General features: G+C 44.9%; 3 protein-coding genes across 3 annotated transcripts; 1 reads left to right on the top strand and 2 right to left on the bottom strand.

Annotated features, from left to right (window-relative positions):
* Positions 1–3,924: 3,924 nt before the first annotated feature.
* On the bottom strand, positions 3,925–15,919 carry LOC1269939 (protein spaetzle 5). The gene is made up of 6 exons (XM_061642287.1): positions 12,328–15,919; positions 6,158–6,266; positions 5,888–6,084; positions 5,094–5,806; positions 4,965–5,028; positions 3,925–4,173 (listed from the first exon to the last, which is right to left on the bottom strand). Exons 2-6 carry the CDS (start codon positions 6,197–6,199, stop codon positions 4,002–4,004), a joined length of 1,188 nt encoding a protein of 395 aa, XP_061498271.1. The 5' UTR covers positions 6,200–6,266; positions 12,328–15,919; the 3' UTR covers positions 3,925–4,001.
* Positions 15,920–16,198: 279 nt separating this feature from the next.
* On the bottom strand, positions 16,199–27,242 carry LOC1269940 (phosphatidate cytidylyltransferase, photoreceptor-specific). The gene is made up of 8 exons (XM_308594.5): positions 26,268–27,242; positions 23,551–23,684; positions 22,608–22,704; positions 17,947–18,123; positions 17,395–17,883; positions 17,187–17,318; positions 16,975–17,109; positions 16,199–16,906 (listed from the first exon to the last, which is right to left on the bottom strand). Exons 1-8 carry the CDS (start codon positions 26,418–26,420, stop codon positions 16,820–16,822), a joined length of 1,404 nt encoding a protein of 467 aa, XP_308594.5. The 5' UTR covers positions 26,421–27,242; the 3' UTR covers positions 16,199–16,819.
* Positions 18,532–22,587, top strand: LOC5667161 (uncharacterized). Its single transcript, XM_001687974.2, has 4 exons — positions 18,532–20,835; positions 21,675–21,983; positions 22,061–22,197; positions 22,282–22,587. Exons 1-4 carry the CDS (start codon positions 19,996–19,998, stop codon positions 22,352–22,354), a joined length of 1,359 nt encoding a protein of 452 aa, XP_001688026.2. The 5' UTR covers positions 18,532–19,995; the 3' UTR covers positions 22,355–22,587.
* Positions 27,243–27,603: the final 361 nt, after the last annotated feature.

Below are 27,603 nucleotides of genomic sequence, written 5' to 3'. Positions count from 1 at the left end.
CTTCCAAAGACCGTCGCATCGAAGCCTACTGCCTGCGCCTAAACGTATGGTCCAAAACAGCCGAAGTCATACAAAATCATGAAAATGTCTGCGCCCTTGTGTTCCGGCGTCCTCGTGAAGTTTACCGAGCCGAACCGAACAGTTGTGTTCGATAAATATGTGTGCGTATCAGGTAGCAGCATTTGTACTGCTTACCTGCCGTATGCCGCTGTGATACCGAGCGAGACGCATAGACAACGCATCAAAAGGACATGTGTAGCCGTGAGGAAATTTTTCTGTGTCTCTTTTGCCTTGTCCTTGCCTTTAGATCCTGATGAATGAAGCATGCATACCTTTCGGGTACGTTCGGGGTATTAGCTCTGTCCCTCTCATGTTAATGGATAAGATAGAATTGTATGCCATCGGCTCTGCATTCGGGCGTGGGCAGGCCCGTGGACGCTGTCTGTTCGCACACACTGAGCACGTTGAACCGTTTCCTTCTACACAGAGAAGCACGCACACAGCCACACAGCCGCTTGCGTCTGTATGCGTGCGTCTCTTTTGAACACGCAGTGAAGCGCACGGAGGAACGCGCAGAACGAGGAACGTGGAGAAAACGGCACCGCCGTTCACCAACATAAAACCATGCCTCTTCCCTCTTCCTTTTCCCCCACCGTACGCGTCCGTAGTTCAATGTGTTTGATATATTATTTGTATAAAAAGGAGCAGATGTTGAGTTTTATCTTCCACACATACACACACTCCTTCCTTCCACATCTAGCCATTCCCACCGCTCGTTCGGTCCTTTCCCTGTAGGGTCTTTCCATTAAATTTACCCCGTCGCTTCTCGCCTCTACTTTCCCCTTCCTCACCAAGGGGTCCTGCTGCTTTGTCATTCGCGCAGTGTAGCGCGCAGGACCAACGAAGCACGACCAGCCGGCACAGCGCACACATAAGGGCTTTTCTCGGCCGACCGTGTCTCGTTTTGTGTCCTCTCTCTCTCTATCTTTTTCACTCTCTTTCTTCCCTTTTCACGTTCTCTGTGACATTCTGTGGTCCTTTTAGCCTTTTGTTGCTTTTCCTCTCTCACTCTCTTTCTCTTGCTTTATTTTCTTCCTCTTTTGTCGCCTTCGTTTTTTCACCTCTAACTTTGTCGCATTACTAGTACGCGCGATCAACGCACCACGTTTGCGCAACCGTGTACACGGTGTGTGTGTCTCATGAGCGCACGAGACAGTGCTGGCAGACGGGCTTGACTAACGCTTGACAGGCTTCAAGCTCTTGCTTCAGCATAACTTCACCCCCTTCGGCAACCGTTTTAAGGTTCTACCAACAACCACAGCAGTGCTCAACCACTGCTCAGCGTAATCGATCGAACGGATTTTGGGGGATTTTTCGGGTAAAAAGTGTCTTGCAGGGCGGTACCGAGCTTCTTGAACTGTGTTCTGAAGCTTGTTGGAGAGCTTGTGTGATGAAGAAATGTTGAATGAATTATAATGTACATACACAAGCGGTAATAGTTTTGGGAGTTTCAGACATTCGGATCTTTAAGAGAGAAACACTAAACAGGAATTTGGACATGAACAAGTAGAAATAATTTCATGGAGCAGTGCATAGTAGCTCTTTTCAACAAGTAGAGGACGTCTGCTCAATGTCTGCTTAGCGAGGACAGAGCTCTCTGTAGCTCCGTACGCTCCACATTATATCCCATGTAGGTCCGCAGCACTCCTGACACTTTACACGTCCTATGTAGCTCTTCACATTCTCATCGACCACCACAAGCTCTCTGTAGCTCTACACATGCAAAAGCGTGGTTTACAGTATTGTGGAGTATGAAATAGTACGATGGATAAAGTTGGCAAAAATCTGGAATCGACTCCGATCCAACACCGATAATTTTGGAACCGACTCCAGAAGGCAGTTACGCCCAGCATTATCCGGAGTCATTCGGAGTCGTATGGACCTGTCTTGAATCGCTCGGAGTCGCTCGGAGTTGGAGTTTTTCGGAGTTCGGAGTGCCGGAGGCCGGAGTGGACAGAAGTCTGAGTCATTCAGAGTTGTCCAGAGTCGATCAGAGTCAACTGGAGCCATCGAGTACAATGTTCTTGTGATTAGACCATTCATTTCGTTGTGTTTTTTTTTTTGCATTTCGTATACAGGCCTTTGTTTCCAAGGCCGACTCCAGAGGACTCCAGGCGACTCCAGGCAACTCTGGATGACTCTGGACAACTACAGACGACACCGGACGACTCCGAACGATTATTTACGAATCTAACCCCGGAAGACATCGACTCTGGACGACTCTGGACGACTCTGGACGACTCCAGATGACTTCGGACGACTCTGGACGACTCCCACTCTGAGCAGAACTAGTGTTTGCTAGTGATTTTGCCGGACTCGGAACCGGACTAACAATAGTCAGAATCGGATCGGAGTTGTGGGTGCGCTTCAGAAAGCACATCTAGGGACGATTAGCTCCTTCTTTGGGTACATTGTGCAAAACAAAAAGAAATATCTTTGTGGAATTCAGGACCAAGGAGCAAGTGTAAGTGTAAGCCTTCACTCTCAAAGTAAGGAGATAGCTCCCTGTGACGATTGAGCTTCTTAGACCGCAGTAGTTCAATCAACCACACAATACAAACATTTCGTAGGTCACAGAGTATACTTAAATTATAGGTTAAGGCGCAGTTTTGATTGCAATACCTTACCCTCTCCAGATCAGCTGTGGATATCTAGAATTTGTAATGAATATCTTCCCGAGATAACACCCAATCCACGATCACACAGACACACAGGGGGGGGGGGGGTTATCCTTTTTGTCTTTCCACACCTTTTCTCTCTCAAAAACACATCCATCTTGTCCTTAGACTCGTTGCTTCGGACTCTCCAACTGCACATTTCGCTTTCATCGCCACAGAACTGCTCGCCGTGTTGTGCCGGAAAAACACATCGCCCTCATAAACTACGAATAAAAATGCATAATTTCCCAGATGTTTTCCATTCCGCGGTGCCGGTTTGCACGCGCCATGCACAGGCCGAAGCTGTTGATAGACATCCATCAAAAAAACAGGGAAGCGAAACGAAAACGAAAAGGAAAAGGAAAAGGAAAGGAAAGAAGAGCCGAACGGAGAATGCTCCCGAACTTCGGCCCCTGCCCTGCTCCATCTACGCATTTTGAAGTGTTGAATTCCGATCCGATCTGAACGCCGCTACAGCATGCCTCACACACCCAGCATGCCGACCGCCGTCCAGGACTTGACAGCCATTGTCCTGTGTATGTTTTACCCCGTTTCCCTTTCCTCCTCTCTCCTTCTTTGTGTATGTGTGTACAACAACAGCAGGACGCGCTTTTTTGTTTTGTTGGTCTTGCAGAGATCAACAGCCGCACAGCAAAACTGGTGAGGCCAACGCACACACACACACACCACGATTCAATTTCGGCGCATGCAAAACCGGCGACCGGCGAAGCTGATTAAAAAGTAAAATTTATGATCTACTGGTAGCATAATTCTTCACGATGGGCCCATTCGTCTCCTTCTTTCCATGTGTGTGTGTGTGTCGATGGGGCTTACTCATGGGCTGTCTGGTTCGTCCTTGGTGCTACGCGAATATCGACCACCGTCCAGTAAAGGATATGCTGCCGTACAACTACACATACACACACACACACACAAGCGATCGAGGGAGATGATTTGCGTTGACTGCTTTATGACTGCTGCACGCCATTGAAGCACGGGGATCGATTTATTATTATATTTTGTAACATTTTCCATTCTCCGTTCTGGCTATTTCTGTTCCATTTTGCTGATGATGGAGCATAATAATGGGAGAATGTAAGAAAGATGTTGCTTTAAAGAGGATATTCTTTTTCCAAGAGGACAAAATTCATTAGAAAATGTGTTGAAATGTCATCAAATGAATAAATAATGCGGCAAACGACGAAGCTTCTGTTAAATCAGCACGATCATGTACTCTTTACTCGATCTTCACTCACTGCAGGCCCGCTTCGAATCCGCTTCCCGCTAATTTCCCGAGTACAGTGAGCAGACGCAACAGCTCGGGAACCAGTAGGTGTCGACGTACAGTGTCCGGCCGGTCGGGTCCAGCGTGACCAGCCGCTTCTGCACGTACCGCTGCTCGCACCGGGAGCTGTACCCGATCGGAAAGCTGCACAGGTTGGAGCACTCCGTTGACCTAGTATTCCACGTGTTTCAAAACCACGCAGGGAAGTGAACGCAAAACGAGAGAGCAAAAACAGCAGCAGCAGGTTAATATACTGTATGCCGACGAAGGGGGAATCGCCAGCCGTTTTAAGGGGTGGCTAGGTGGTTAGAGCAATTGACACCGAGCAATTCACACCGCGATGGAATGCTGCTCGAGGTATTTCGTCAACAGCAAAGCCGATAAGGACAAAGCTCGTGTGCGTGTGTGTGCGGATAGGGCGTAGCGGCCCTAACTCTGAGCTCTTCTTCCGACTTCCGTCGTCGAGTTCGGAAAGGGAAAGGATCCGGAGGGGTTCCAATGATTTTTCGGGGGTTTTTTGTTTTGAACGCTAACAGAAAGGGGGATGATGGAAGAAGCATTTCACCCCTGGTACTTTTCAATGCAAAATGTTTTCCCCCCGCTGTATCGAAATTCTTGTAAGCCCCCTCGGAAATGTAAAAATCGGGATATTGACAATGGAAAACGTTGCTTTGCATTGAGTTGGGTCAGGGAACAGTAGTTAGGTCAGCTTGGAATGAGAAAGTATGAAAAAAGTGATAAAGAGAGCTTCTAGATATTGAAAACAGATTGATCAATACAGAAACTCAAAGTTAAACTATTAATGATTAAAAAAGAAAGCAATTTTTGTTTGAATATACAAAAATATGAAAATTTTAGCAAAGACACAAACCACAACGTGTGCTTCAGTACAGTTGCCACTAGAGGACGCCACAAAATACTTAACGAAACGGTTGTAATTCAAACATTTTGCAAATACTCACGCACAAATTTCCGTTTTTACGAGCTGCCGCGAGTTTTCCTGATTCACCACAAACATCCAATTGCCTGTAATTATTTGCGAAATTGTTGATCAAGCGAAAGAGCTCACATTTTACACCCATTTCCGTTACCTTTCGTGTTGAGTGCCGTCTGCGGTGTAATGTATCGTTCCCGCACGCTGCACAGCGTTTCCTTCACACCACCCGCCGCTTGTCGCTTTGCGCGCATGTTTTTCGCCAGCAAACGCTCATAAACGGTTTCATTTACCATGGATGGCAACCGGAAGGGTGTTGGTTCGTTGTCGAACGGATCGGCAGGACCATCTACCCTTCGTAATGCGGCCAACCGTGCCTCGCGTCGATGCCGATCGGACAAATCACGGGCGAAGCGCTTCAACCAATCAGCCGGACTGTACTGCGTTACTGGAGAGCTTGAGGAAGGCGAATTAGCAGCAGAACCCCCGGGGGATGGATAAAAGTATCCTTGCCGATCGGGCTGCCGGTTGTACATTGGCGCGCGAACGTACGAGTTGTAGTGGTACGAGTGCTGTGGCTTGGGAATGTAGATCGGCTGTGGAACCGGTGCCGGACGCTTCGCCTCGTAGTTTACCGTGCCGAGTGATTGTTGCGTTGGTGTAAGGTAGCTGTACCCAGGGCTGGAATGCTTAGGCGCCTGTGGCTTGGAAGCTTGATCCATCGCCGCAAATGACCCATAAAAGTGATGATAATGATGGTGCAGATGTTCCTCCTCTTCCAGCGGTTTGTTCGCACCAAAGTCGACCATCTCTTCGTTGGCAATGAGGCGCTGATAGCCGAGCGTTTCCACCAGATGCTTAATGAGGTAGCTGAGAAGAGAGAGAGAGGGGGAGCATTATCTGTGTGGGTGTGTGCTTTTGAAGGAAGGGCAATAAAGTGCAACTACTCACGCAGGATAATCGGGATTCGTTTCACAAAAAGTGGACCCAGGTGAGACACACTTGGGCGTCATTCCGGGTGGGGCAGGAACGAATGCGCAAGGGCTTTGGCCGTACGTACCACAGGCCGGCTTTTGGGGAGCGAGTGTTGGATGGGGATAGGGCGAAGGAGTTCCCAGTGTGCGCGAAAGATGATTAAGCGACAAAATCTGTAAATGAGATTACATTAATTGGAAGATATTTTATGAGTAGTTTAAAAAAGGAGATGAGAAATTAACTTACCATCAATATTAATGTAAAATGCAGCATCTTTTTATGTACCATTTTTGAAGTTGTTTTATGTATCAATTAATAAGTGAATGGCTAAACAATGCTCTGCAAAAACAAATAACTTTTTATGCAATTTAAATAGCATAATTTAATTAGAATGCTCTAAACCCATCATTCAAATGTAACCGTAATCATGAAACAATAGACCGTTGCTTGTCGCAAGCCATGGCAGTTACTGTTTGTCACCTTCTTGGAGTAGATTCATATCAAACAAAGCAGGCCGTTGCACAAGCTTAGGTCTAACCCAAAGTGTATGAATATCAGGTGGTCTCGTCCCATACAAATTGACAACTAAAAACGAAATCGAAAAAAAATTGGTTTTGACAGGACGGGTGAAAACATATCCATGGAAACTTTACGGATTGTTAGGGATAAAATTCAAAGTAGGCTCTGGTCATATCGCCAATGCTATTATTTTGTGAACTTGTGAATGTAAATTTTGTGAACCAAGCCGATAAAAAATCTTATCAATTGCAATAATTATTTACTTTGTTTGTGTGATTTATCATCATTGTCACTGGTGTTTTTTCTTTGTATTTCACTGCCGTTAATAAATTAAATTGAATTGAAAGCGCGTTAAATACGTAAGTTTGAAGCTTGCCAAATACATTCAAAGCCATACGCAAAATAAAATTATATTTATTTTGTTCATGGACCTAGATTGAAGATGCCGAATAATTCATGTGCAGTTTCATTTTGTAAAAACAGCACATATCGTGCTAAAACACAAAACCTGAACATCTCGTTTCATAGGTTTCCAAAGCATGAAGATTTGCGTAATCAATGGACATTATTTTGCCAGAGAGAAGAAGTTTGGAAGCCAAAGGATAATGATGTAATTTGTTCATGCCATTTTACCATCGAAAATTATCAAATGGCCAAATCACCTATTTTGAAAAACAGACAACCATTGAGAATCTTGACTCCAAATGGTAAAATCGATTAGCCCAACTACTTTTACCTTTTTTTTTTGTTAATTTTGTAACTTATTGCTAAATTAATGTAAATTACAGCAATTCCATCCTTAGTGTGTAGAAATCCTCATACTATTCCTGAACAGGAGCAAATAGACAGAGTAGATGAACATCAACGAATCAACGAGCTGTATGAAAGAAACGATAGCAAAAGTGCTTCAGATTTTGTCGATCATGAAGCAAGTGTTTTAATTAGTGATCAAGAAAAAATTCAGAATCTTGAAGCTGTGATAGCAACACTGACCGAAGAGATTGATTTCTGTAGAAAACTAAGAAAGGACAATTCATTCTTATTAAAACAGAAAAAAATACTATTACAACAGAACAAAAAACTGAAACTTAGAAATACCGTTTTGAAAGATAGGATAAGAGTGCTTGAACAAACTACTATCCAACATCATGAAATAGTACCGTTGATGAAAAAAAAATTGAGTAAGACACTTTCTGGAAATCAAATCGATTTGATCCTGAAACGCAAAAAGCGAGTAAGGTGGACAAAAAAGGAGTTAGGAGCTGCTTTAACGTTACGGTATTTTGGGAAAAGGCCTTACATGTATATGACAGACGACATGCATTTCCCCCTTCCGGCAAGAGCAACCATTCAACGGTATATAAAATCAATTAATATCAAGCAAGGAATTCTTGAAGATGTTTTGAATTTGATGGAATCTTACGCGAAAACATTAATTCCAAGAGATCGTGAATGCGTTATTAGTTTCGATGAAATGAAGGTGACACATATATTAGAATACGATGTTGGTGCCGATGAAGTATTAGGTCCTCATAACTATCTTCAGGTTGTCATGGCCCGAGGTATTTTTAACAAATGGAAGCAACCTATTTTTATTGGTTTTGACCAAAAGATGACGAAAGACATCATTTTATCCTTAATTAAAAAATTAAGTGAACGCATGATAAACGTGGTTGCAATTGTCAGCGACAATTGTCAAACAAATATTTCATGTTGGAGAGATTTGGGAGCTCACGATATAACCAAACCATACTTCAATCATCCGGTTACCAACAAAAATGTTTATGTATTTCCCGACGCACCACATTTGATTAAATTACTACGAAATTGGCTAATTGATACAGGATTTGATTATAAAGGAAGCATAATAACGGCAGACCCATTACGAAAACTAGTTGAAGAACGCAAGGATGCTGAAATTACACCGTTATTTAAATTAAATGAAAATCATTTAACAATGTCACCACAAGAACGGCAAAACGTGCGACGAGCGGTCCAATTACTTTCGCATACTACAGCCACTGCTTTGAGACGATATCAAAGTGATGATGCTTCTCAGACTTTGGCAGAATTTATTGAAACAGTAGACTGCTGGTTTAGCATATCAAACTCTTATTCTCCTTGGGCTAAAATAGCGTACAAAAGATCGTACACGGGGAAAGAAGAACAAGAAAAGTCGTTAGATAAAATGTACGAACTTATATCTAACATGACTGCCTTAAACAAAACAAGCATGCAGACCTTTCAGAAATCGATTCTGATGCACATTACTTCTCTTAAAATGCTGTATAAAGATATGCAAAAAAAACATCAAGTAGATTTTATTTCAACGCATAAGGTAATTTTGAACTAAATATCCATTATGATTTGTATAACTGATTTTTTAAACCTTTTTTTATTTGACAGTTGAATCAAGATATATTAGAAAACTTTTTTTCCCAATTGCGACAAAAAGGTGGGGTGTACGATCACCCATCACCATTGAGTTGTCTGCATAGAATTAGAATGATAGTTATCGGAAAATCTCCAACGATACTTATTAATCAAACCAATCTGGAGACAAACCGAAACACGAGATTAGGGGAAAATATCTGCTTAATGGAGCAGCATGAAAACGCAAACGAAGATTGTTTGTCTGAACAAAATCAAGATTTTATGTCTGTAACTCTATTTACTGAAGCAGACGTAATTCCAGATTTACCAGACAATGCATTAAATGCACATGAAATGGATGATGAAAGTGAAATCCTTAGTACCATCAGTTCCACCATTCCAGATCTACCAGAACAAGATAGTGATGGATTTGAATATATTGTGGGGTACTTAGGAAAAAAATTTCACAAAAAACACCCGCACATTGATCAAGGAACATATTCATTTAAAATAACCAGCGATCATAACTACAGCAAACCACCATCATTTGTGAAGCACTTATCCACGGGAGGATTGTTTGTTCCATCTCATTCTTTTTTGAAATTGGGATCCAAAATGGAAAAAATGTTCCAAAAGCTGCATCCCGATGGTACTCTGGACAAAAAGCCAGGGATAGTAAAAACGGGTGTAAATACAATTAAAAAAAAAATACCGAGTTTACCCGTAGACATGATTAAATGCTTTATGATGCTACGTGTGAAATTAAGAATTAAACACACGAATCTTAAAGCCGCAAATGAAAAGCTATTGAGATGTAAGCGAAAGGGGCCAAAAGAGCATAAAGCAGCTAAAAAAATGAAAAAAATAGTCAATTAAAGAATAATTTTGAAATTTAATATGTATTGTTGTTTTACTTTGATAAAATTATACTGATGTACAACGACAACATAACGACTTGGGAGACGATGGCGCGATATCGTAAATACTATTAGACACTTCCGCAATAGCCCAAACAATCATAGCGGTTATGATTGTAGCGGTTAATAAGTAATGACTGACATCAACGTTATATAACGCAATATTATTTAATTTAAAAACTTAGAACTTTTTAACAAACACAATTAATTCGTAGTTAATCTATGAATCATGAAAACAATTTTAAAACTAAGTAATGATTTTTTTCTGGTTCAAAATTTCTCAAAAAACCTTTCCGCTAAAAACTTCAGAAAGGTCTACTGTCCCGTGACCGCTAAGAATTTCCACACAATTTGTCTTTACTTCTTTATGTGTCTCCGTCAAAAATAAAATATTCGATGTTCCATGGCGTAAAGATGAGTTATATATATATTTTTGTGTTGATAAATGTTCCAACATATTCGCTTGTCTTCACTGCTCGATAATGGATATTCGTTAGCTTTTCGCTTCTCAGAGAAAACGGCCAACGACCAACGTATCTACCTATACAAAGGGAAAAATAGAAAATAACAGCAAGTATGAGAAACACATAACAACGGTTATGTGAAGACAATAATGATTGCACTCTCTTAATAAGCACCACAAACACACTGTTTTCATTAATATCGGTACTCTTCTTTTCCTAATTTACCTTTTCAATTCTAAATCATCTTACTTTCAACAAAATAAAATGAGATTTCCAACAGTTTTGTTCCAATCGCTAGACACCGTAATATTGTTTTGCTTTTCATCAATACGTGATGTGTGTGTGTGTGTGAGATATGTTTTCACCCATGCTGTCAAAAAGTGACGTTCAACTTTTGCTATGAAAAACAGGCTATGAGACCACCTGATATTCATACACTTTGGTCTAACCGATCAGCTCCCGATGGCAACCTAAGACCTGCAGCAAGCTTTTGTTTAGAGTTGAGTGTGTGTGAATAATCCTAATCAAGCGACGCTGGTCTGTCATTAGATTGAGCTGTTTCTTCATTTTAATTTGCTCACTCTCCTGCTCTCTCTCTCTACGTTACATGCTAATAGTCACTTTTTAGGTAGCCGCACCATATATAATTGCGTTATTACTGCATAATTTCTATAAAATCCCATTCTTCAGGCGTACTTTTTATCAAGCACACACACACACACCATACACACACCAAAGAAAGCATAAAAACCTTTCCCCCGCCATCTCAAACATTGCTCTACGGTCTTTTCCCTTTCCCAGTAAATGATAATTTTCCATCCTCCATTCTTACACCTTACTGACTTTCCTTTTCATTGCACAAATTAGTACCGTCGGGTGGGAAACAGCGCAGCGATCGCAAACATCTGTACGACAATACAACACCGAAATGGGCGAGCCGCCGCCACTCCGCCGATCAAATGACATCAATGCGCGCGCTGCCGCTGCCGCCGCCGCGTAAGCGACGAACCTGCGCAAAATTGGTTGGGCGATTAATGACTCGAGAAGCCGTTTTCCGTCTGGCGCAAGTCTGGACAAATTTAGTTTGGCTCTGTGAGGCGTTTGTAGCTTCTTTGTTTTTTGTTAATTCTTTGCTTCGTCTTTTATGCCTTTTTTTTCCCCGGTTCGCTATGGCGCAGCTGGACGGAGCAACGTCAATGTGTTGTCTCCGTGGCTCGTACTGCTATTCAAATGTATGAAGAAGTAAAGGGAGTATTCTACCACCTTTTTAAACTGCAAGATAACACATTACAACCTTTAACCCACAGAAAATGACTTAATCTATTCTTGGTAATCGATTTTTGAGCCTGTGTAGGTACAAGTACTAAAAACGAACTTCAACAAGGTGTACACCTTCATTGTTTGAGCTACCAAGCAAAATCTACGAACTCTGCACTGCAAGTTCACATGTGCGTACGAGTCAAGTCAATTCCCTTTGCAACACGACACCGAGAAGGGTAAGGGAAAGTGTGTGTGTGTCTGTGGGACAGCGCAACCATCAACGATCGTGGTAAAGATCAAGGTACGGTGTGATGCACTCACTGACAGTATTTAGTACTCAGATAAGTGACAAGGACAAACCTTTTTAAGCGCTTCATAAAATGGGCAAAATATACAAAAGCAGCCCATAATTTTGATGAATTATTTGTACACACATTCTCTTACATTACTTGATAGGATGGATCAGTAGGTGGCCACGCGATGACTGGTAATTAAGAAGATCATCACCACGGACAGCACATCCATCGTTTGATCGTCTGAGACCAAGCCATCCATCCCCCTAAAGATACACAGCCACCTGTGTTAGTACTGATTCGTTCTAGTTGATATCTCACTTAAGTGGCCCAATTTGCGGAGGCTCAATGTGTTCGTGCACGTCCTTTTTTGCTCCCTTCCTTCAACACTTCGTCACACGTTAGTCGAAGGTCAAACGGTGGTTTAAGACACATGTAAGTGCGTTTCATTTTTTGGGCTATTGGGTGACAAATCCTCTCCACAAACAACACCACAAACCAGTAGCACAACTAGATCCGGCTAGCAAGTATCTCTGCTTCGTACACAAAATGATCTACCCATCTATATGGTACACTGTTGGTAGACAAACCTTCTGAAACTGGGATTTCGACGACTTCCGCGACACACGCGACTTTAGTGCGACCGAACGCGAAGCCTTCTCACCGCTGACTGACTAAGCTGACGGTGCGGCAAGATCGCTCATTGCCCCTCACACCCCTTTCAATGAAGGTGGGAGAAGCTTGCGATGGGAAGCTTATGATACTTCAAACCCATCAACTTCATCTTCAGCGCATCAGCTGGATGCGTACGCATGATCGTACACGCGACAGGTTGCCTACACACGCCTACAAACGCCACTTGTTGTTAGCAGTGTGTTTAACCGCGGAACATTGAACTTGAACCGTGGTGAGATCTTTGCGATCTTTGTGAGTGCACGGGGGCCGCCGTATGCGATTAACTGTGATATGAGTCACACACAAGCGCCGTGCTCTATATAGGGAGCGGGGCAAACAAAAAAATGGGTCTTTGATGTTGATCACAAAACGATTCACAGTACAGACAAACACTTTAGGGTAATTTTCTCTCAATTTACATCTGCTTTTTGTGTGTATACTGTGCGATTATGCGGAGTATGAAACTTTAATCAGTGTGTGCCGCAGTCCTGCACTATCTAATTAATGTATCTGTATATGAAATAAGCATCACTTTCTGAACCCACAACCAAACATACAATTCAAACACAGTTCAAATAAAGCATAAATGGTACTTGTTCTCGAGGAACTGGGAATTCCCATGTGTTATGGGCACTACAGCAGACCCTCTTCGTATTCGTTTTTGTTGCTGCTCAAAACAGCTCTGGCTAGACGACACTATGCGGCCAGCCAAAGGTCTTTACGTTTTAATGATGTTTCTAACCATCTCTTCATTACCGAGGTAAATTTTCCAGGCAAAGTGTGTACCAGATTTACCAAATTTTCACGGTTAACCACCAATCGGCTCGCTCGTGCGCCTTAGATGCTTCGTCATGATGGCGCATCGGGCGTCGGTGGTGAAGTGCGGTCGGTGGGTGGTAGTCGTTGGGGGATTTCGTCTAGACGGTGTACCGGAAAAGGGCAAGCACCTTTTCGTTCGACAAGTGTTTGCGCGTGCCAAATTCATTCACAGAACCACGCGTGGCTCGCAAACGCGAAAAGGGACCTGAGTATGACGTCACTGAGAAAAGAAATGATACGGGGCAGGGAAGAACAGGATGTGGATCACTGCTTTGTGTAGTTGGCAATTGTATAAAATGAAGGAAAAAACCCAGCAACGGTTGTAAGCTTCCGAAAGATTAACAAAACGGTTAAATTTGAAATGTGTGCTAAGTAGCGCCATCTAGCGGAGAATAGCGCAAGCTTTTGTTTAGCACAACACCAACCGAAAGACACAGTGCAGTGATTATTTGTATGTTTGTTTTGTGAACTTTATCTCATATTTTCATTTAAATGAAGCAATGTAATAAACACCACAAAACGACACTAACACAAACGATTTTTTTGTTTACATTTACATCAAAGAGAATGGGACAGAGTGCCATCGTTGAACTCTTTATTTTGGGGCAGGTTTTGAAAACGACAGGGGAAAGAGAGAATGCTTTTAAGCGATGGAGATTATTTAACAGACATTATGGGAATCCATCGATCTCTCTCTCTGTCTCTCTCCCTCTGTGTCTTACTATTTTGTTTTACAATAAATGTTGCTATGTGTTCAAATTTACGTTACACGAGATTAACATTTGGTTAGAGGTTCTCTTTTATACTAAACATTGCATTTCTTTTTGTAGTTGTGTGTTTTTGTTCTTTCTCGGGTGTTGGAGTATTTGTGAGCGGGCAAAGCGATAACAGAATATAGTTATATTATTTAATAGGACAAAAATAAACGTAATTTTAACCTACGGATCGTTTAACCAATAACGATGGAATTAACAATTACTATCGGAAGAAGGAAAAACAAGGGCAAGAAATCAGAAATTAAACGATAATACGACGTGTGTGTGATGATGGGGGTTTCGATCGATTTTCCAATCCTTTTGCTACTATTATAAATCGCTCCTGGGAGCTACCAGTGGATTCAATCATCTCTTGTGTGTCTCTGTGTGTGTGTTTTTTTTTCTTATTCTGTTTTATCCTCTACAATACACAGGTCGCCTTATACAATTGCTTTATTAAACACGTTGATATATAAAATAAACCAAATCTAAACATCAATACGCAGCTTCAATGCTCTACTGCCACGTGTGGATTATAATTTCGTTCTATCTGTTGATGTGTGTGTGTGTTTGTAACGGTAGGTACGACAACGCTACTAACGGGGCGGCGGCTCTTGTCACTTCCTAACCCACGGAAGGAAGAGGATTGTGGAGCGCACGCACACATTGGCTTTTTGTTTTGGTAAAACATCGAAAAAACGCGATATTAATGCGATTTTGTTCTCTATTCCAACATCCCCAAGGTCTGCGGCGTGAAGCATGAAGCACAATGTCTTCCGGCCATAACAACACACACAAACACACGCGAGCGCGCTTTAGTTCCTCCTGGAATGTGCCCACTTTCCAACGAGAGGGTTTCATGTTTTCCTTTCTAGAGGGAGCTTTTGTGTAGCACGCAGGGCAAGGATTTTCCCTAATTTTCCCTCGGCATTGGCATTCCTCTTCTGGATGGTTGAGAGGTCCTCTTGCCTATCGGTTGTCAGAGCGCGCACCATAACAACATGCAGTGTGGATTTGTGTTTGTGGATTTCCTCCATATCGGACTAGGTTTCCAACGGTCAAATGGAACGGTTCTCCCTCTTCTTACGCTAATGTGAGAGAGTGGTTTATTTATCTGTGTATCTGTGTATGTTTACGATATCTGCGATCTGGTAATCTTGCAATCTTCCACTACCGTTCGCTCTCTCTATCTCCCTCGCTGGGGCATTTTCAGTCCCATTTAGCTACATATACATGTGTGTGTATATATAGTATATAATATATTATTGCACAAAACTATGTCTGCTCTCCTTTTCCTACATATTATAATCATCCGTTTTGTTTTCTCCACTCTCCACTCCACTTCCACTCAAGAAATCACTCAAATTGCGGAATGAAAGCCTGGATTTTTGTTTTCAGTTCGATTAAATATATGCGATTATGATGCTACTGCTGCTGGTCCGTGTTTGACCACTTGCTTCTTCGCTCATCATTCGTTCACTGTCAAACACACTTACACCACCGTACACAATCATTACGCGTATTTTGTTCTAGCCATCGATTGCGTATGGAGCTGCCTTGTCTTGTGCACAATTTCCCATGCTGCGGCGCTGAATATGTATATCTTATTGCTGCGTTTCACAATAAGCAACAACGCTTGATCGCAACACGTGTTGTTCCGGAAAATTGGCGCACACAAAACAGGCACCTACTATCCGCGCTACGATTTTGTCTCGCACTCCTTCCCTTTCCATCCATTTCGCCAACGGGGTGTGTATCATTACAGGGTTTCCCACGATTTATTGGTTGGTTCCCACGATTTATTGGTGCGTTCCCACGATTTTTTGGTCATTTCCCATAATTTTTTGGTAGCAACCCACGATTTATTGGTCGGTTCCCAAATATTATTGGTCGGTTCCCAAATATTATTGGTCGTTTCCCAAATATTATTGGTCGGTTCCCAAATATAATATAATATAATACCGACCAATAATATTTGGGAAACGACCAATAATATTTGGGAACCGACCAATAATATTTGGGAACCGACCAATAAATCGTGGGTTGCTACCAAAAAATTATGGGAAATGACCAAAAAATCGTGGGAACGCACCAATAAATCGTGGGAACCAACCAATAAATCGTGGGAAACCCTGTAATAACTTAAAAGGGCAAACACGCAAAACGCATCCACGCAACGCACCTGTCACACACACGACCTTGTCATTTTGTAAAAAAAAAAAAGCAAATAAGAAACTCTGCGTACAGAAAATGTGTATCATCTATCGTTTGCCACACACGCCTCCTAGCAGAATACTTGTGTAGCCGGGGCGATATCATTCTTCCAAACCCCCCCAGCACTGATTGCGAACTAGCGAGATCATCGTGGTTTGATTGGTTTCGCTACTGGGAGGGTCTCTCTCTCGTTTGGCCTGGTTTTCCCTCCCTTCTTCAAAGCTCTTAGTCTTAGTGCCGATACACGTTCGGAGTAGCCAAACGTAATAGTTATTAGATCATACACATATAAATGGTAAGATTAGTCTCTCTCTCGCTTACACAAAACAGCAGCATCACCAAAATAAAGCGTCGTTTGCTGATTTCCCATTTTCGAGCATTGGTGTCGGGGTTTTTTGCTTTCTTTTCTCTTTCTTCCATTGCTTCCGAATGGCAAAAAAAACGTAAATGGTATTTAAATAAACTAAGGTGTTAAAACAAACACAAACAAAAACACTAATGAACAGCGAAAAAAAAAACCATTCACAAAAACACATAATACAACAAATAACAGGCGACGAGCAGCGCGGTAGCGGGGGGTAACACACACACACTTGTTTTGCGCTCGGCTTCGGGCAACTTAAAGGTTTATAATGTTTCGCTCTTCCAGGCTGTCCTTTAGCTGATTGAACAGCTGCAGCTGCTCTTCGGGCTTAAGATTGTATACCTATTGCGCAGAGGAAATCGAAAATTTAGTTGAAAATTTATAATAGTCACATTCCATCCACATCTTACCATGTTTAGCAGCTTCTGCGGGGAAGCGTAACGGATGAAGCTGGAGATGTAAACGTTTACAAACGTTGCCATCAAGAATTGACAGTCGAAACGATCCATAATGCCACCGTGTCCGGGAATCATATCGCCGAAATCCTACAAAAACATAGCACAAAAAGGGATTAGCAAATCTATCTTCCTTCTTCTCTACTACCGTCCATCGCAACATGTACCTTAATCTTAAACGCACGCTTAAATCCGGAAGCAAAGAAGCCACCGAACGGTCCAATCACCGAGCTGAAGATGCTCATCGAGAGCGAGTGCAGGAGGAACGGATACATCGTGATCGTTTTGCTTGCGCCAAACTGCAATTAGAAAGCAATTATTAAAGACACAACCCCTTACACACACCAATACACCACCAAAACACGAATGCCTCACCAATGCGATGCTGTACTCCTGCGGCCGGAACAGATAGCTCGGCTCACACTCAATGATCATGCGTCCCTCCGTCTCCGAGTACTCGATCGGGCAGACGAAGAACTGGAACTGGCACAGGAAGTACGACGCAATCAGACCAAAGATGACCGTCGCAAACCCACCGCCAATGAAGCCTTCCCACGTTTTCTTCGGGCTGAGCTGTATCAGCGGTGTGCGGCCAAAGAAGAACCCAAACATGTACGCCATCACATCGTTACACACGATCATCGACACGGGCACGATGAACCAGATCAACCCTTCGAAAATGTTCTGTATGATCAGGTAGCTCTGCGTGACGACGATCAGCAGCGCCACGTGCGTCCAGGCGAACAGGCTGAACTGCTTCATGTAGTACTTCTTCACCAGGGACAGCACGAACCAGACAAAGCCGATGCAGTACAGACAGAACGACAGGAAGCGATGGTACTTGACTAGAAAACGTAGCGAGTCCTAAGAGAAGAGAGAAAAAGCGTTAGAAAATAATGTTGGAAATGACAAGGTAAGTAACAATACCACACGGCTCACTGCAACACCGAAGTAGTCGACCAGATTTTCGCCGTAGAAGAAGTAGTTGGACGTAAGCAGGAAGTACCAGGAGAGGCTGCGGAACCAGGGCAGTCCGTGGATGCGGTACACGGAGTAGCCGATCGAGATAATCTCCTGGAAGCATTTCACCTGCACGGCTAAAGCCTATGAGAGAACACATGACAAGATAATAATATTAATATTTTGATTAAACAAAAAGCCTCAAAGCCTTCATAAAACATCCTTAAAAGTAGCAGCTTTCCTTGTAGACTGAACAAAGTCATATATTAATTGGATTTGCACCAACCAAGGTCTCGGCCCTTTGGTAAGCCTCCCTTGTACTAGTTTCAAACGTCCTCCAGCGTCGGCAAACACACCGGGAAGATGGTACATGTGTCTAAGCAGACGGTTAAAAGTGCAGTTCGCGTGCAGTTCCGCCTCGCCACACCGCCGCCGCTGCCGCTACGACCAAGAGCAAATGTTTTGACGGCTCTTCGGTCGGTCGCATTTGTATGCGTGATGCCATCATGTATGCTGGGGGAAGGTCGCCTATAGCAACCGCCCAGACGGACCGATGATCACCTGCGCCGGAGCAGCCGCGGTTATAGAGATACTACCAGCTGCCCGCACTCATAACACACGCACACCACAACACACATACACACACACAAGCAGGGGTTGATGTTGCTGCTGCTTCTCTTGCTTGTTTGATCGTAGCTGCAGCAACCCTTACGTTCTCAGCGCTCTCGCTCTCCCTCTAAGAGTGGGGAGATGCGTTGCGCATCGCCGGATGATCATTTCATTGTCTCTCTCGCTCGTGTGTATGTGTGTTTGTTTGTGCGTTGTTTGTTTGTTTGTGTGCGTGAAATAAGAGGGCTACGGAGGCCCCCCCAAAGGTGAGCCGATGTAACGCAATCATCATCATCGCCAGCAGCAGCAACAGAGTGCCTTCGGTGTCGGTGTCGGTGGTGTGCCCAGTAACAACCGAGTGCTGCTCCCGGTGTCCGTGTTCCGTTTACCTTGCCCGTACCACCAAAACAGTGTGTTTTCGTTGCTCGTGAAAATAGCAAACCTTCGCAACAACGCAACATAAAAGGCTTTCTTTCGGCCCTTGGTGCAAACATAAACACAAAGGCACTACAAAGGAGCACAACCGCCGTTAGTACCGAGGAGGTGGCGCAGTGGTTTTACGTTGTTTGAGAATGAAAACGTTCGCTTTCTAGCGATTCGTTACGGCTGTTTGCTGTTTTGCAAAACGGACCATTTCTACCAGAAGGTGGAGAAAGTGGGCTGCAAACGTAAGCCGCCTCCACACACTGCGAGCATCCGAAGCTTTCCACGCAGCGCAACTCCATCCGGTTAGAGCGAGAAAGGCAGATCGGTAGTTATTCCGCGCGGAACACCACGACGACGCAGCGGTTCCGCACTTTCCGCCCGCTGCGGCCTTTCATTATTATTGTTATTAGTTCGCTTTCGCTCGGTCGTGGAGGAGGTCCGAAAAACGCGGCTGGGCCCACTGGCAAATTCATGCATTTCGCATCGCGTAACGCCTTCGAGTGGAAACTGCGGGAGTGGTGGTGGTGGTTTGAGTAGTAGCTTTTGCTGGACACGGGTTACCAGCCATTCCGTTTCTCATCGATTGGTTCAGTGTGGTGCCTGCCTGTAGTCCGGGAAGGAAAGTGAACGTTGAGAGCGCAACGAGTCGTTTTTGATAATTTTGCTACAAAACAAAAAACAAAGCATAATATTGAGTGAATTTTAAACAAACAAAAAGAGTGCATTGGTGAGATCATCGAGCATTTGTCTCGATCAAAACTGTCAAGACTGTGTGTGCGCGCGAGATAAACAACCCTTCTTCGTGCGCGCTCTAAACTAAGAAACAAACGCACACACTTACACACTGTAAAAGAGACCGTACAATCCAAGTGTGCTGTGACTAATTTGATAAATAAACACAGAACCACCACGCGGAGCCCTCATTCCAACCGAACGACGGGGTGGTGGTTGCTGCTAAGATAGCGAAAGCGCAACGGCACGATGTCACTGCGCGCCATACAGAAGCGAGACAGGGAGAAATTATCGTCCTCCCAGCGGCAGCAGCAGCAGCAGCAGCAACAGTTTATCAGCCAGTATGGTGTTGGTGCTGCAATGTTGCCACCAAGCGGTGGCGGCGTGATGACGACGACGACGACACTGACGGCCCTGAAGATGACAGCTGCAGCCGGTGGCGGTGACGGTGACGGTGGTGGCGGCGGTACCGTGCCCTCGGTTCAATCGATTCTACAGCACCAGCGGGCAAAGCGCCAGAACCAGCACCAGCAACAGCAGCAACAGCCAACCCACACATCGCCGCCCGCATTGAGACGGTCCAGCTCGTATCCGACACTGCTGTCCAGCAAACGCGCACGGAAGCAACAGCTGCGTCCGGCTCGATCGGAAAGTGATTTGCGTGTTCCAGGCAGTGTCGATCGTACTGGTGGTGCTAATACTGGTGGTGGTGATGCTAGTGCCCTCCTGTCCGGAAGTGGGAACAGTTTCAGCACCAACAATCTCTACCTCGGTGCCAAATCGGAGGTGTGTTTGAAGACGCTCGCCGTCAAGAACACGGTAGTGCCAGCAGTAGGACTCCTCCGACCTGTCAGTAGTGGTGTGATGCAGCAATCGATGCCGCCACTCGGGTCGGGTGGTAGTGTGCGGAGCGGCGGCACCGGATCGAGCACCGGATCACGCCGGCTGTACGAAAGCCGCCGGACGTCGGAGCTGAGCAGCAGCGATCTTGGCCCGAGCAAGTCCGAGATGCACCTGAAGGTGAACAGCGGCGCCGTGCGCATTCCGATCGTCGGCTACGAGGTGATGGAGGAGCGGGCCCGCTTCACGGTAAGTGTGTTTCACAGCCCGGTCCCATATACGCATACACACAGAAAGTGGCGTAAGCGTTCGCCACGGCACACGCATATGGTAAAGACGTAGTACGCCTGCGCGATAGAATTATAGCGTGTGTGTGTGTGTGGTGGTGTGAAGTAGTGTGTGTGCATATGTGGCGTGATTCAAATGCTTTCAGAAGTAGAAGAGAACATTCTTCTCCGGACGCCGTGAAAAGGTCGATCATCCGGGTATTATTCTTTTGTGCTTCATCGTCTTGTTGCAGCGATCTTATCATGCAAATGAATCGTTCTTGTGTGGCAGCAATCTGTAAGCAATCCTGTTGACAGTTGATTAGCTCCCATGTAACGTTGTTGTGCAAATTGTGACAAACATTACCATGGAGGGTCACAGTAAACAATCCATTCCTTCCTTGCGCGTCATCCAAAAAGGCTAATACGAGGGAAGGGAATTGACAGCTAATTTGCACGCTGTGCCAATGTGCCAACAGTTCTCACTCGTGCTTTTTGTTAGCAAAAGCCCCATTTGTTTCAACCTCGAACCTCGCAGCATATTGAGGATGATGATTGAGGTGAAACAACGCTTGTTGTTATGAAAGGTAAATAATGATAGGGCGATTTTTCATCCACGCCATCCACACAGACGCAACGCGTGGTCCCCGTAATTATGTGTACGTTTGAGGGCAAAAATGACCCCCCGGCGAGAAGAAGTGCGAGAAGGTGCGAACTGGCATTATCGCGCTCACGTAACCACAATTTGATGTTTTAGAAGTAACGTTTCGATACTTATAATAAACTGAATTGCTGAATGCTCCAATGCTTCCCCATCGCCAGATATTCAAACTGCGCATCGAAAACAGCATTTCGCACACCTGCTGGCTGGTGCTGCGCCGGTACACCGACTTTGTCCGGCTGAACAACAAGCTGAGGCAGCTCTACCCGCACTGTGGTCTGGTGCTGCCGCGGAAGAAATGGTTCGGCGACAACTTTAGCAGCGGCTTCATCGACAACCGGATACAGGGGCTGCAGACGTTCATCGACACGATCCTGTCGGACGATGGGATGCGCACGTGCCAGGCGGTGCGGGACTTTTTCTGCCTGGACGAACCGCCCTCCTACTCGGAGAGTATGGAAGAGTCGAGGGTATGATGGGTTGAAGGATGGAAACACTCCAAAATGGATGCACCATTAAAATGTGTGCTTCACCTGTGTACTTTCAGGTTATCTTTGAGGCGCAGGAGGAAACGATAGCACAGCTCAAGCAGCAACTCCAAGCCAAAGAGGACATGGTACAGGCGCTGCAAACGAAGCTCGCCACCGAGCTGAACCGCAATGCGATCTTAACGGACGTTGTGCGGTAAGTTAACATTTCCTTTCCAAATTCCAAAAGGAGCAAACGTGCGCTTTCATATGTATTTTCTTGCTCTCCATCACCTTACAGGAACAGTGTGGAAAATTGTGCCAAATGTTCAAAGACTGTCGATCAGCTGATGAAAGAGTCCGTCTACAAGTAGTGCGAGAGAGCGAGAGATCATCGTTTACCATTACCATCATCACCCTTCAATCCCTTCAACCTCCGTCCGCCGCGGACATCTATAGTTTTAGCTTGTAAGCGTTTACAGCCTGTAAGACTGCCGCCGCACGTTCTGTGGATATGCTCGAAAGTTCGAAACTTGTGTTGCAATAAAACGAAATTGGTAGTTAAAATAATCAAACTATAATCCCCAAAAAGCAAATACACACAGTACACATTCGTGTCTTTCTTACCGTAACCATCAGCGCTAACGGACCGCCGTAGATGATGAGACAGAAGCCGCTGATCATAATCATAGTAAAGATGCCACGTATCACCCAGTTCTTCCATCTGAAAGGGGGGAAGGAGGAAAAAACAAGAAAACATTTTCATAAATAATTGTTTGTATAAAACCTGTACTGTTGTTATTCCGTTGTGTCTTTGTGTAAGGTTGTAATTGTAACGTGCACAGAGGTTTGCTTCGTGCTTTATCGCTTAAAACCGCGCATTTCACGCTTGTAAAAACAGCGCAAAACAGCGCATCATTGCGCGACGGGACAAAGAGACATAAATTAAAATGGTCGCCAGGTTTGTGTGTGTGGACGAGGAGTAGTGCTCCGTCATGCCCAAGATCTTGACATTGAAGGCAGCTCGCGATGATATTTCACGTACGGCAAAAGGTCTCCCCGGCGCACCGTGCCGCTATATCCAATTACTCTACACCTACAAATAGCCTATAAGCAAATGGTGGACGCAAAACGGGGTAAAACACCTTCCATGACCTCCAAAAAACGGTTCTAGGCGAGTGTTTGCGTTGAGAAATTAGCTACAACCGGGTGAGTGTGTTTGTGGTGGTTGAACGTCGTTTCTAGATTTCACCGCAAAGCCCCCTTTTCTCAGCTGCATTCGATTTCTAATGCTTCCACCAATACCATACGCGTACCGACCGTTGCGGTTGGGGATTATTATTTCATTAGCAACAAGCTTAAATGCAGCTTCTACTTCTAGAACGACGGTGCAGCAGCAGCACTGCCTTCAACCAAACCAAGGTGATTCACTGCCACCGGGGGGTAGCACCTTAATGTATGCGCCAGCGAGGGCACCGAACCGGAAGTTCAGAGGGGGAGGGTGAAGGGAGGTCAAAATAACACAATCGAACGGTGCGCGTCGGTTTATCAATTCGCTTTCAAAACGCACCTATCGGGCAGTCCGCTTAGCACATAGCCCAGCACCTCGGGCATTTTGTTCGTTCCCTGGGGAAGCTTTTTGGCCATCTCGTCGACGTACTTCTCGTCCGGCATTCGCTCCTCGGTTTCGGTTTCCGAATCGACCTAAAAGAAGAAAACAAAATGGAAAAAGGTTAACGAAATACTGCCTCACTTTGGATGTAATAATGGTTTACGATTTATTGAGCTTTTTTCCTTCCACTACTGTGTGTTTTAAGCTGCTTAATAAGCGTTACGTGGAAGCGTTAAGCCCAAAATCAACATTGGCGCATAATTACATTCGATGGACCAATTCAATGGAGCTTGGTGCACAATGTGTGCCTCACTTTCGATTGTTAAATTAACAATTCACCCGACCTTCGACCGATGGAAGCTCGGGGGGTGTTGTTCCCAAGGTCTCTCGGGTGTTCGGCGTCGAGCCGTAAAGTGTAGCACTTACGAGCTGCATGAAATATGGTAAATATTGAAGGGTAAAATAGCACACACATTTCCATGTGATGCAACGAAACATTCAAATACTTTAAGATAAGGTTAAGATTGCTCTCAAAACACGATTCTATTCCATGCGGAATGCATGCTGTAACTCTTGCGCATGGATGACGCACGTGGCGGGCGAGAAGGAGAGATTTTACTAGCTTTTCAACAAAACCACAAACCAAGAGCGGAGAAGAAAGCGATCGAACAAAAAGAAAAGAAAAAAAGATTTCTATTTACATTTTAACAACCCCAAACACACACAAAAAACAAACCGGTTACTGTAAGCTCAGCTGGAATGTGCCCCTTAATTCTAGCCGATTTCTTCATTCTCCACGCGTACAACAAGCGCGTGTGCGTTGCAAGACGCCACGAAACCTGTGGCTGTGCGTAGTGTATGTACCGCGCTCCATGGCATCCTCCGATCGAATCTCTTTCACACAAGGCCCAAGATTAGTCAGCACACATGACCAACGCATGGTAAGAAGGGTGTGCTGATAAAGAGCATGAGCCATGTTTCTATTGTCGACGACGACGACGGCCGCCTATTATCACTCGCCTTTTAATGTTACATAATTTCTGCCCGCTGCTATCGGTTTTCCGGTCCAAGCAACGGCCCAAGTGTACCAACCAAACAAGTACCACGCACCACGACGACCGCGAAAGTGTAAACAACGCCGAAGCGCGACAACTTCACACCGCCGATGATGACGTGAGATCGTACCGGCCTGAACTTTGACTGTGGATGGCGCGATCGGATGGTGGTTCCGTTGTTTTCCTCACTTCGCTCTCACGATTTCAGCGCGAGTGGCGTGTAAAAAGCGGGTCAAAATATTGCAAAAAACAAAACAGAAATATGAACCGAGTGTGGGCGCGCTCCCATATGGCGTTCCCGCCGTGCTGTTGAAATGCTATTTTTAAACCATCTTTCTCTAGCATTGATTCAAAATTTCACCGACCTTACTCTGTCACTACTACTAATAGATGAACTCTAAAGAGGGGGCCACCAGCATCATGTATCGTTTTGCTCCAGCGTAATAGTAATTGGTGCGGGAAAAGCGCCAATCGATTGGAAAATTGCATTTCAAAAATTAATCAAATCTCGTAACAATTAGCTAATTTTACAAGGACAAATACGGGTCGATTTGGCGTGTAGCTTTTACATCATACAGGTGCGCCCAGCTCGTAGATTACAATTAGTGACCAGCCTACCAGCTCTACCGTTTGGGGAATTGGCACTGCCCGTGGGGGAAAGATTAAACTCCCCACGGACAGACAATCGATAGGCGATTGTGTCGCTTCGTCGATGGATTAAATGAATTGACAAAAAAAACACACACACACACATTCGATCGTTCCTCCATGATAGGAAGAAGACGATTCTATGGCCATATGGGAACGGCTATTATGTGGTCGCCGCGTTACGAAACCTATTTCCCGCCTGGTGGGAATTGGATTACATTCCTTCCACCTGGCGACAATGTAGGAGATGGAGGAGGAGGAGGAGGATGAATAGGAAGGCGCCAAGCCTCCCTCTGGTTTCGTGTGTGTGTGTGTGTGTGTGTCGGTATGTAACGTCGTCTCTCTGGAAGGCATACATTTTTGCAGCAAATTTAATTAGTGGCCAATTGTGGCATGTTCGTGTGGTTGTGTGTGTGTACGTGCACCATAAAGATAAGAGATGCACAACCGTCGCCATCTTCGTTCTATAAAAAGGGATAAGTTTAGGCTAAAAAGATACAAAAGAAAGGAACCCTCCACTTCTCTCAAGGCTTGCTTTTCCATTTTCCTCTAAAAACACGAAAAACGACGAATCGTGTATGTTTACACTTTCCGGTCGTACAGGGCATGCCAACGTACGAACGGAAACGTTTGTTTTGCGTGTTGTTTGGAAGATGTCTTGTCTTCCTTGGAACATCCTTGGAGATGCGCTGCGCTGCCGACCGAAAAACGGGAGAAAATGAGCGATTTATCTCCCGGCAGTTTGTTTTCCTTTCGCTCTCCCACAACAGTTGGAGAAAGAAGTATCCTCTACCAGCCTTCCAGCCGTTGTGCTGTTGTGCATCATGTAAAATCGCGTACTATCCCGCTCTGTCCCATGCGCGCTCGGGTGATGAGCAGCAGCAACCAGGGATGGAAGGAAAAATCGATAAATTGAGAACCGAATTTTCGCACATTTTTTGTTGCACTTTTTGTTCAAAAGGAAAAACCTACATGGTCCGAGTTTTCCGTGGTAGCACACTCCGGCGGTTGTTGTTGTTGCGGCTGTTTAGGGCTTTCCTGTGGCTGTTGCTGCTGCTGACCAGCATCCCCTTCCGCTAGTAACCTTCGCCTCAGCTCGGCACCTCCACCGTCGGTCGCGCTCATGCTGCTTTTATTTTGGTTCAACCGTTCGGACTGATGTCCTCGCGCACTTGGACTTTAAACACTGGGCCGATCGAATCACTCGCTGTACACTCGTCGCACACAGCAACCCACACACCCAGAACAGGTGGAAGGAAAGAACTTTTGCGACTTCCACACCAGACAGCCACCGACGGGTTACTCTACTATGTGTATGTTGTGTGTGAGTAGCTTTGGTTGCTCCGATAGAAAAGAAAAAAAGAAACCCACCCCACCGACGGCCGAGCGGAAAGTACACAAACGCGCGCGCACAAACACACACACACAGGCGCACAAGCTTGGCCACCGGAACTGGCCACCAAACACAAACACACACACACAAACGCTCGTACACTTTCCACGGACGGGGTTATTGATCTCGGTCGGTATCTTCGGGGTTTGTGGTTGGGTGGGTTTAAGAATTTTCCGCACTGCTGATCCGAACGGAACGGGAAAGCCGCGGACGCTCCGAAAGACCGAACTGCACTGGCTGGCAGCACGCAAAACAATAGACGACGGCTCAACACAGACGGCGCTGGCTACAGGGTACGACGGACGGCCGTTCTCGGTACGTTCTGTGTCATCGTCTGCAGGGAAGTGCGTGCGTCGTGCGTGCGCCGTGCTGGGAGCGCTTTTCTTCCTCTCCTCTCTCTTTCTGTTTTCGCGGTATTGCAATGGGCTTTTGCACTGGAAAAGCGCGTGTGTGCGTGTGTTTTGGGGCTTCACATTCGCTTTTGAAGGGATTTTAAATGGAAATACTTTTGTAACTTTTCCGAGAGCCCACTGTTTGACAACAGCCAATTTGTTTAGACAGTTGCACAGTGGGTGTCTCCCTAGGACAGCGCCACCGACGTCGAGATATTTTATTTTCGATAATTTTTACAACAATAAAAACGATAATTCTAGCTTGAAATGGTTCGCTGAACATTAAAAATCTCAAGAATATCTTGGATCAATGATAGCAATCGTAAATTAACCATAGAAAAGGTTTGGAATGAGGTTTTCTGTGCAACCGCCACTTTGCGCAAATGAACACTGCATTTCGACCTGTCAAATGCTTCGATACAGGGTGGTTCCGTTAAGCGAAAGGTTAATTTCAAATATTCGATATCTTTTAAAAATCCGTTACATACAAATACTTCCTTTTAATATCTGTTCCTCTGTTGGA

This window comes from Anopheles gambiae, chromosome 2 (genome assembly GCF_943734735.2).
Source record: "Anopheles gambiae chromosome 2, idAnoGambNW_F1_1, whole genome shotgun sequence".
Taxonomy (NCBI): domain Eukaryota; kingdom Metazoa; phylum Arthropoda; class Insecta; order Diptera; family Culicidae; genus Anopheles; species Anopheles gambiae.
The sequence above is the reverse complement of the archived record's forward strand: the minus strand, read 5'-3'. Positions and strand labels throughout refer to the sequence as shown.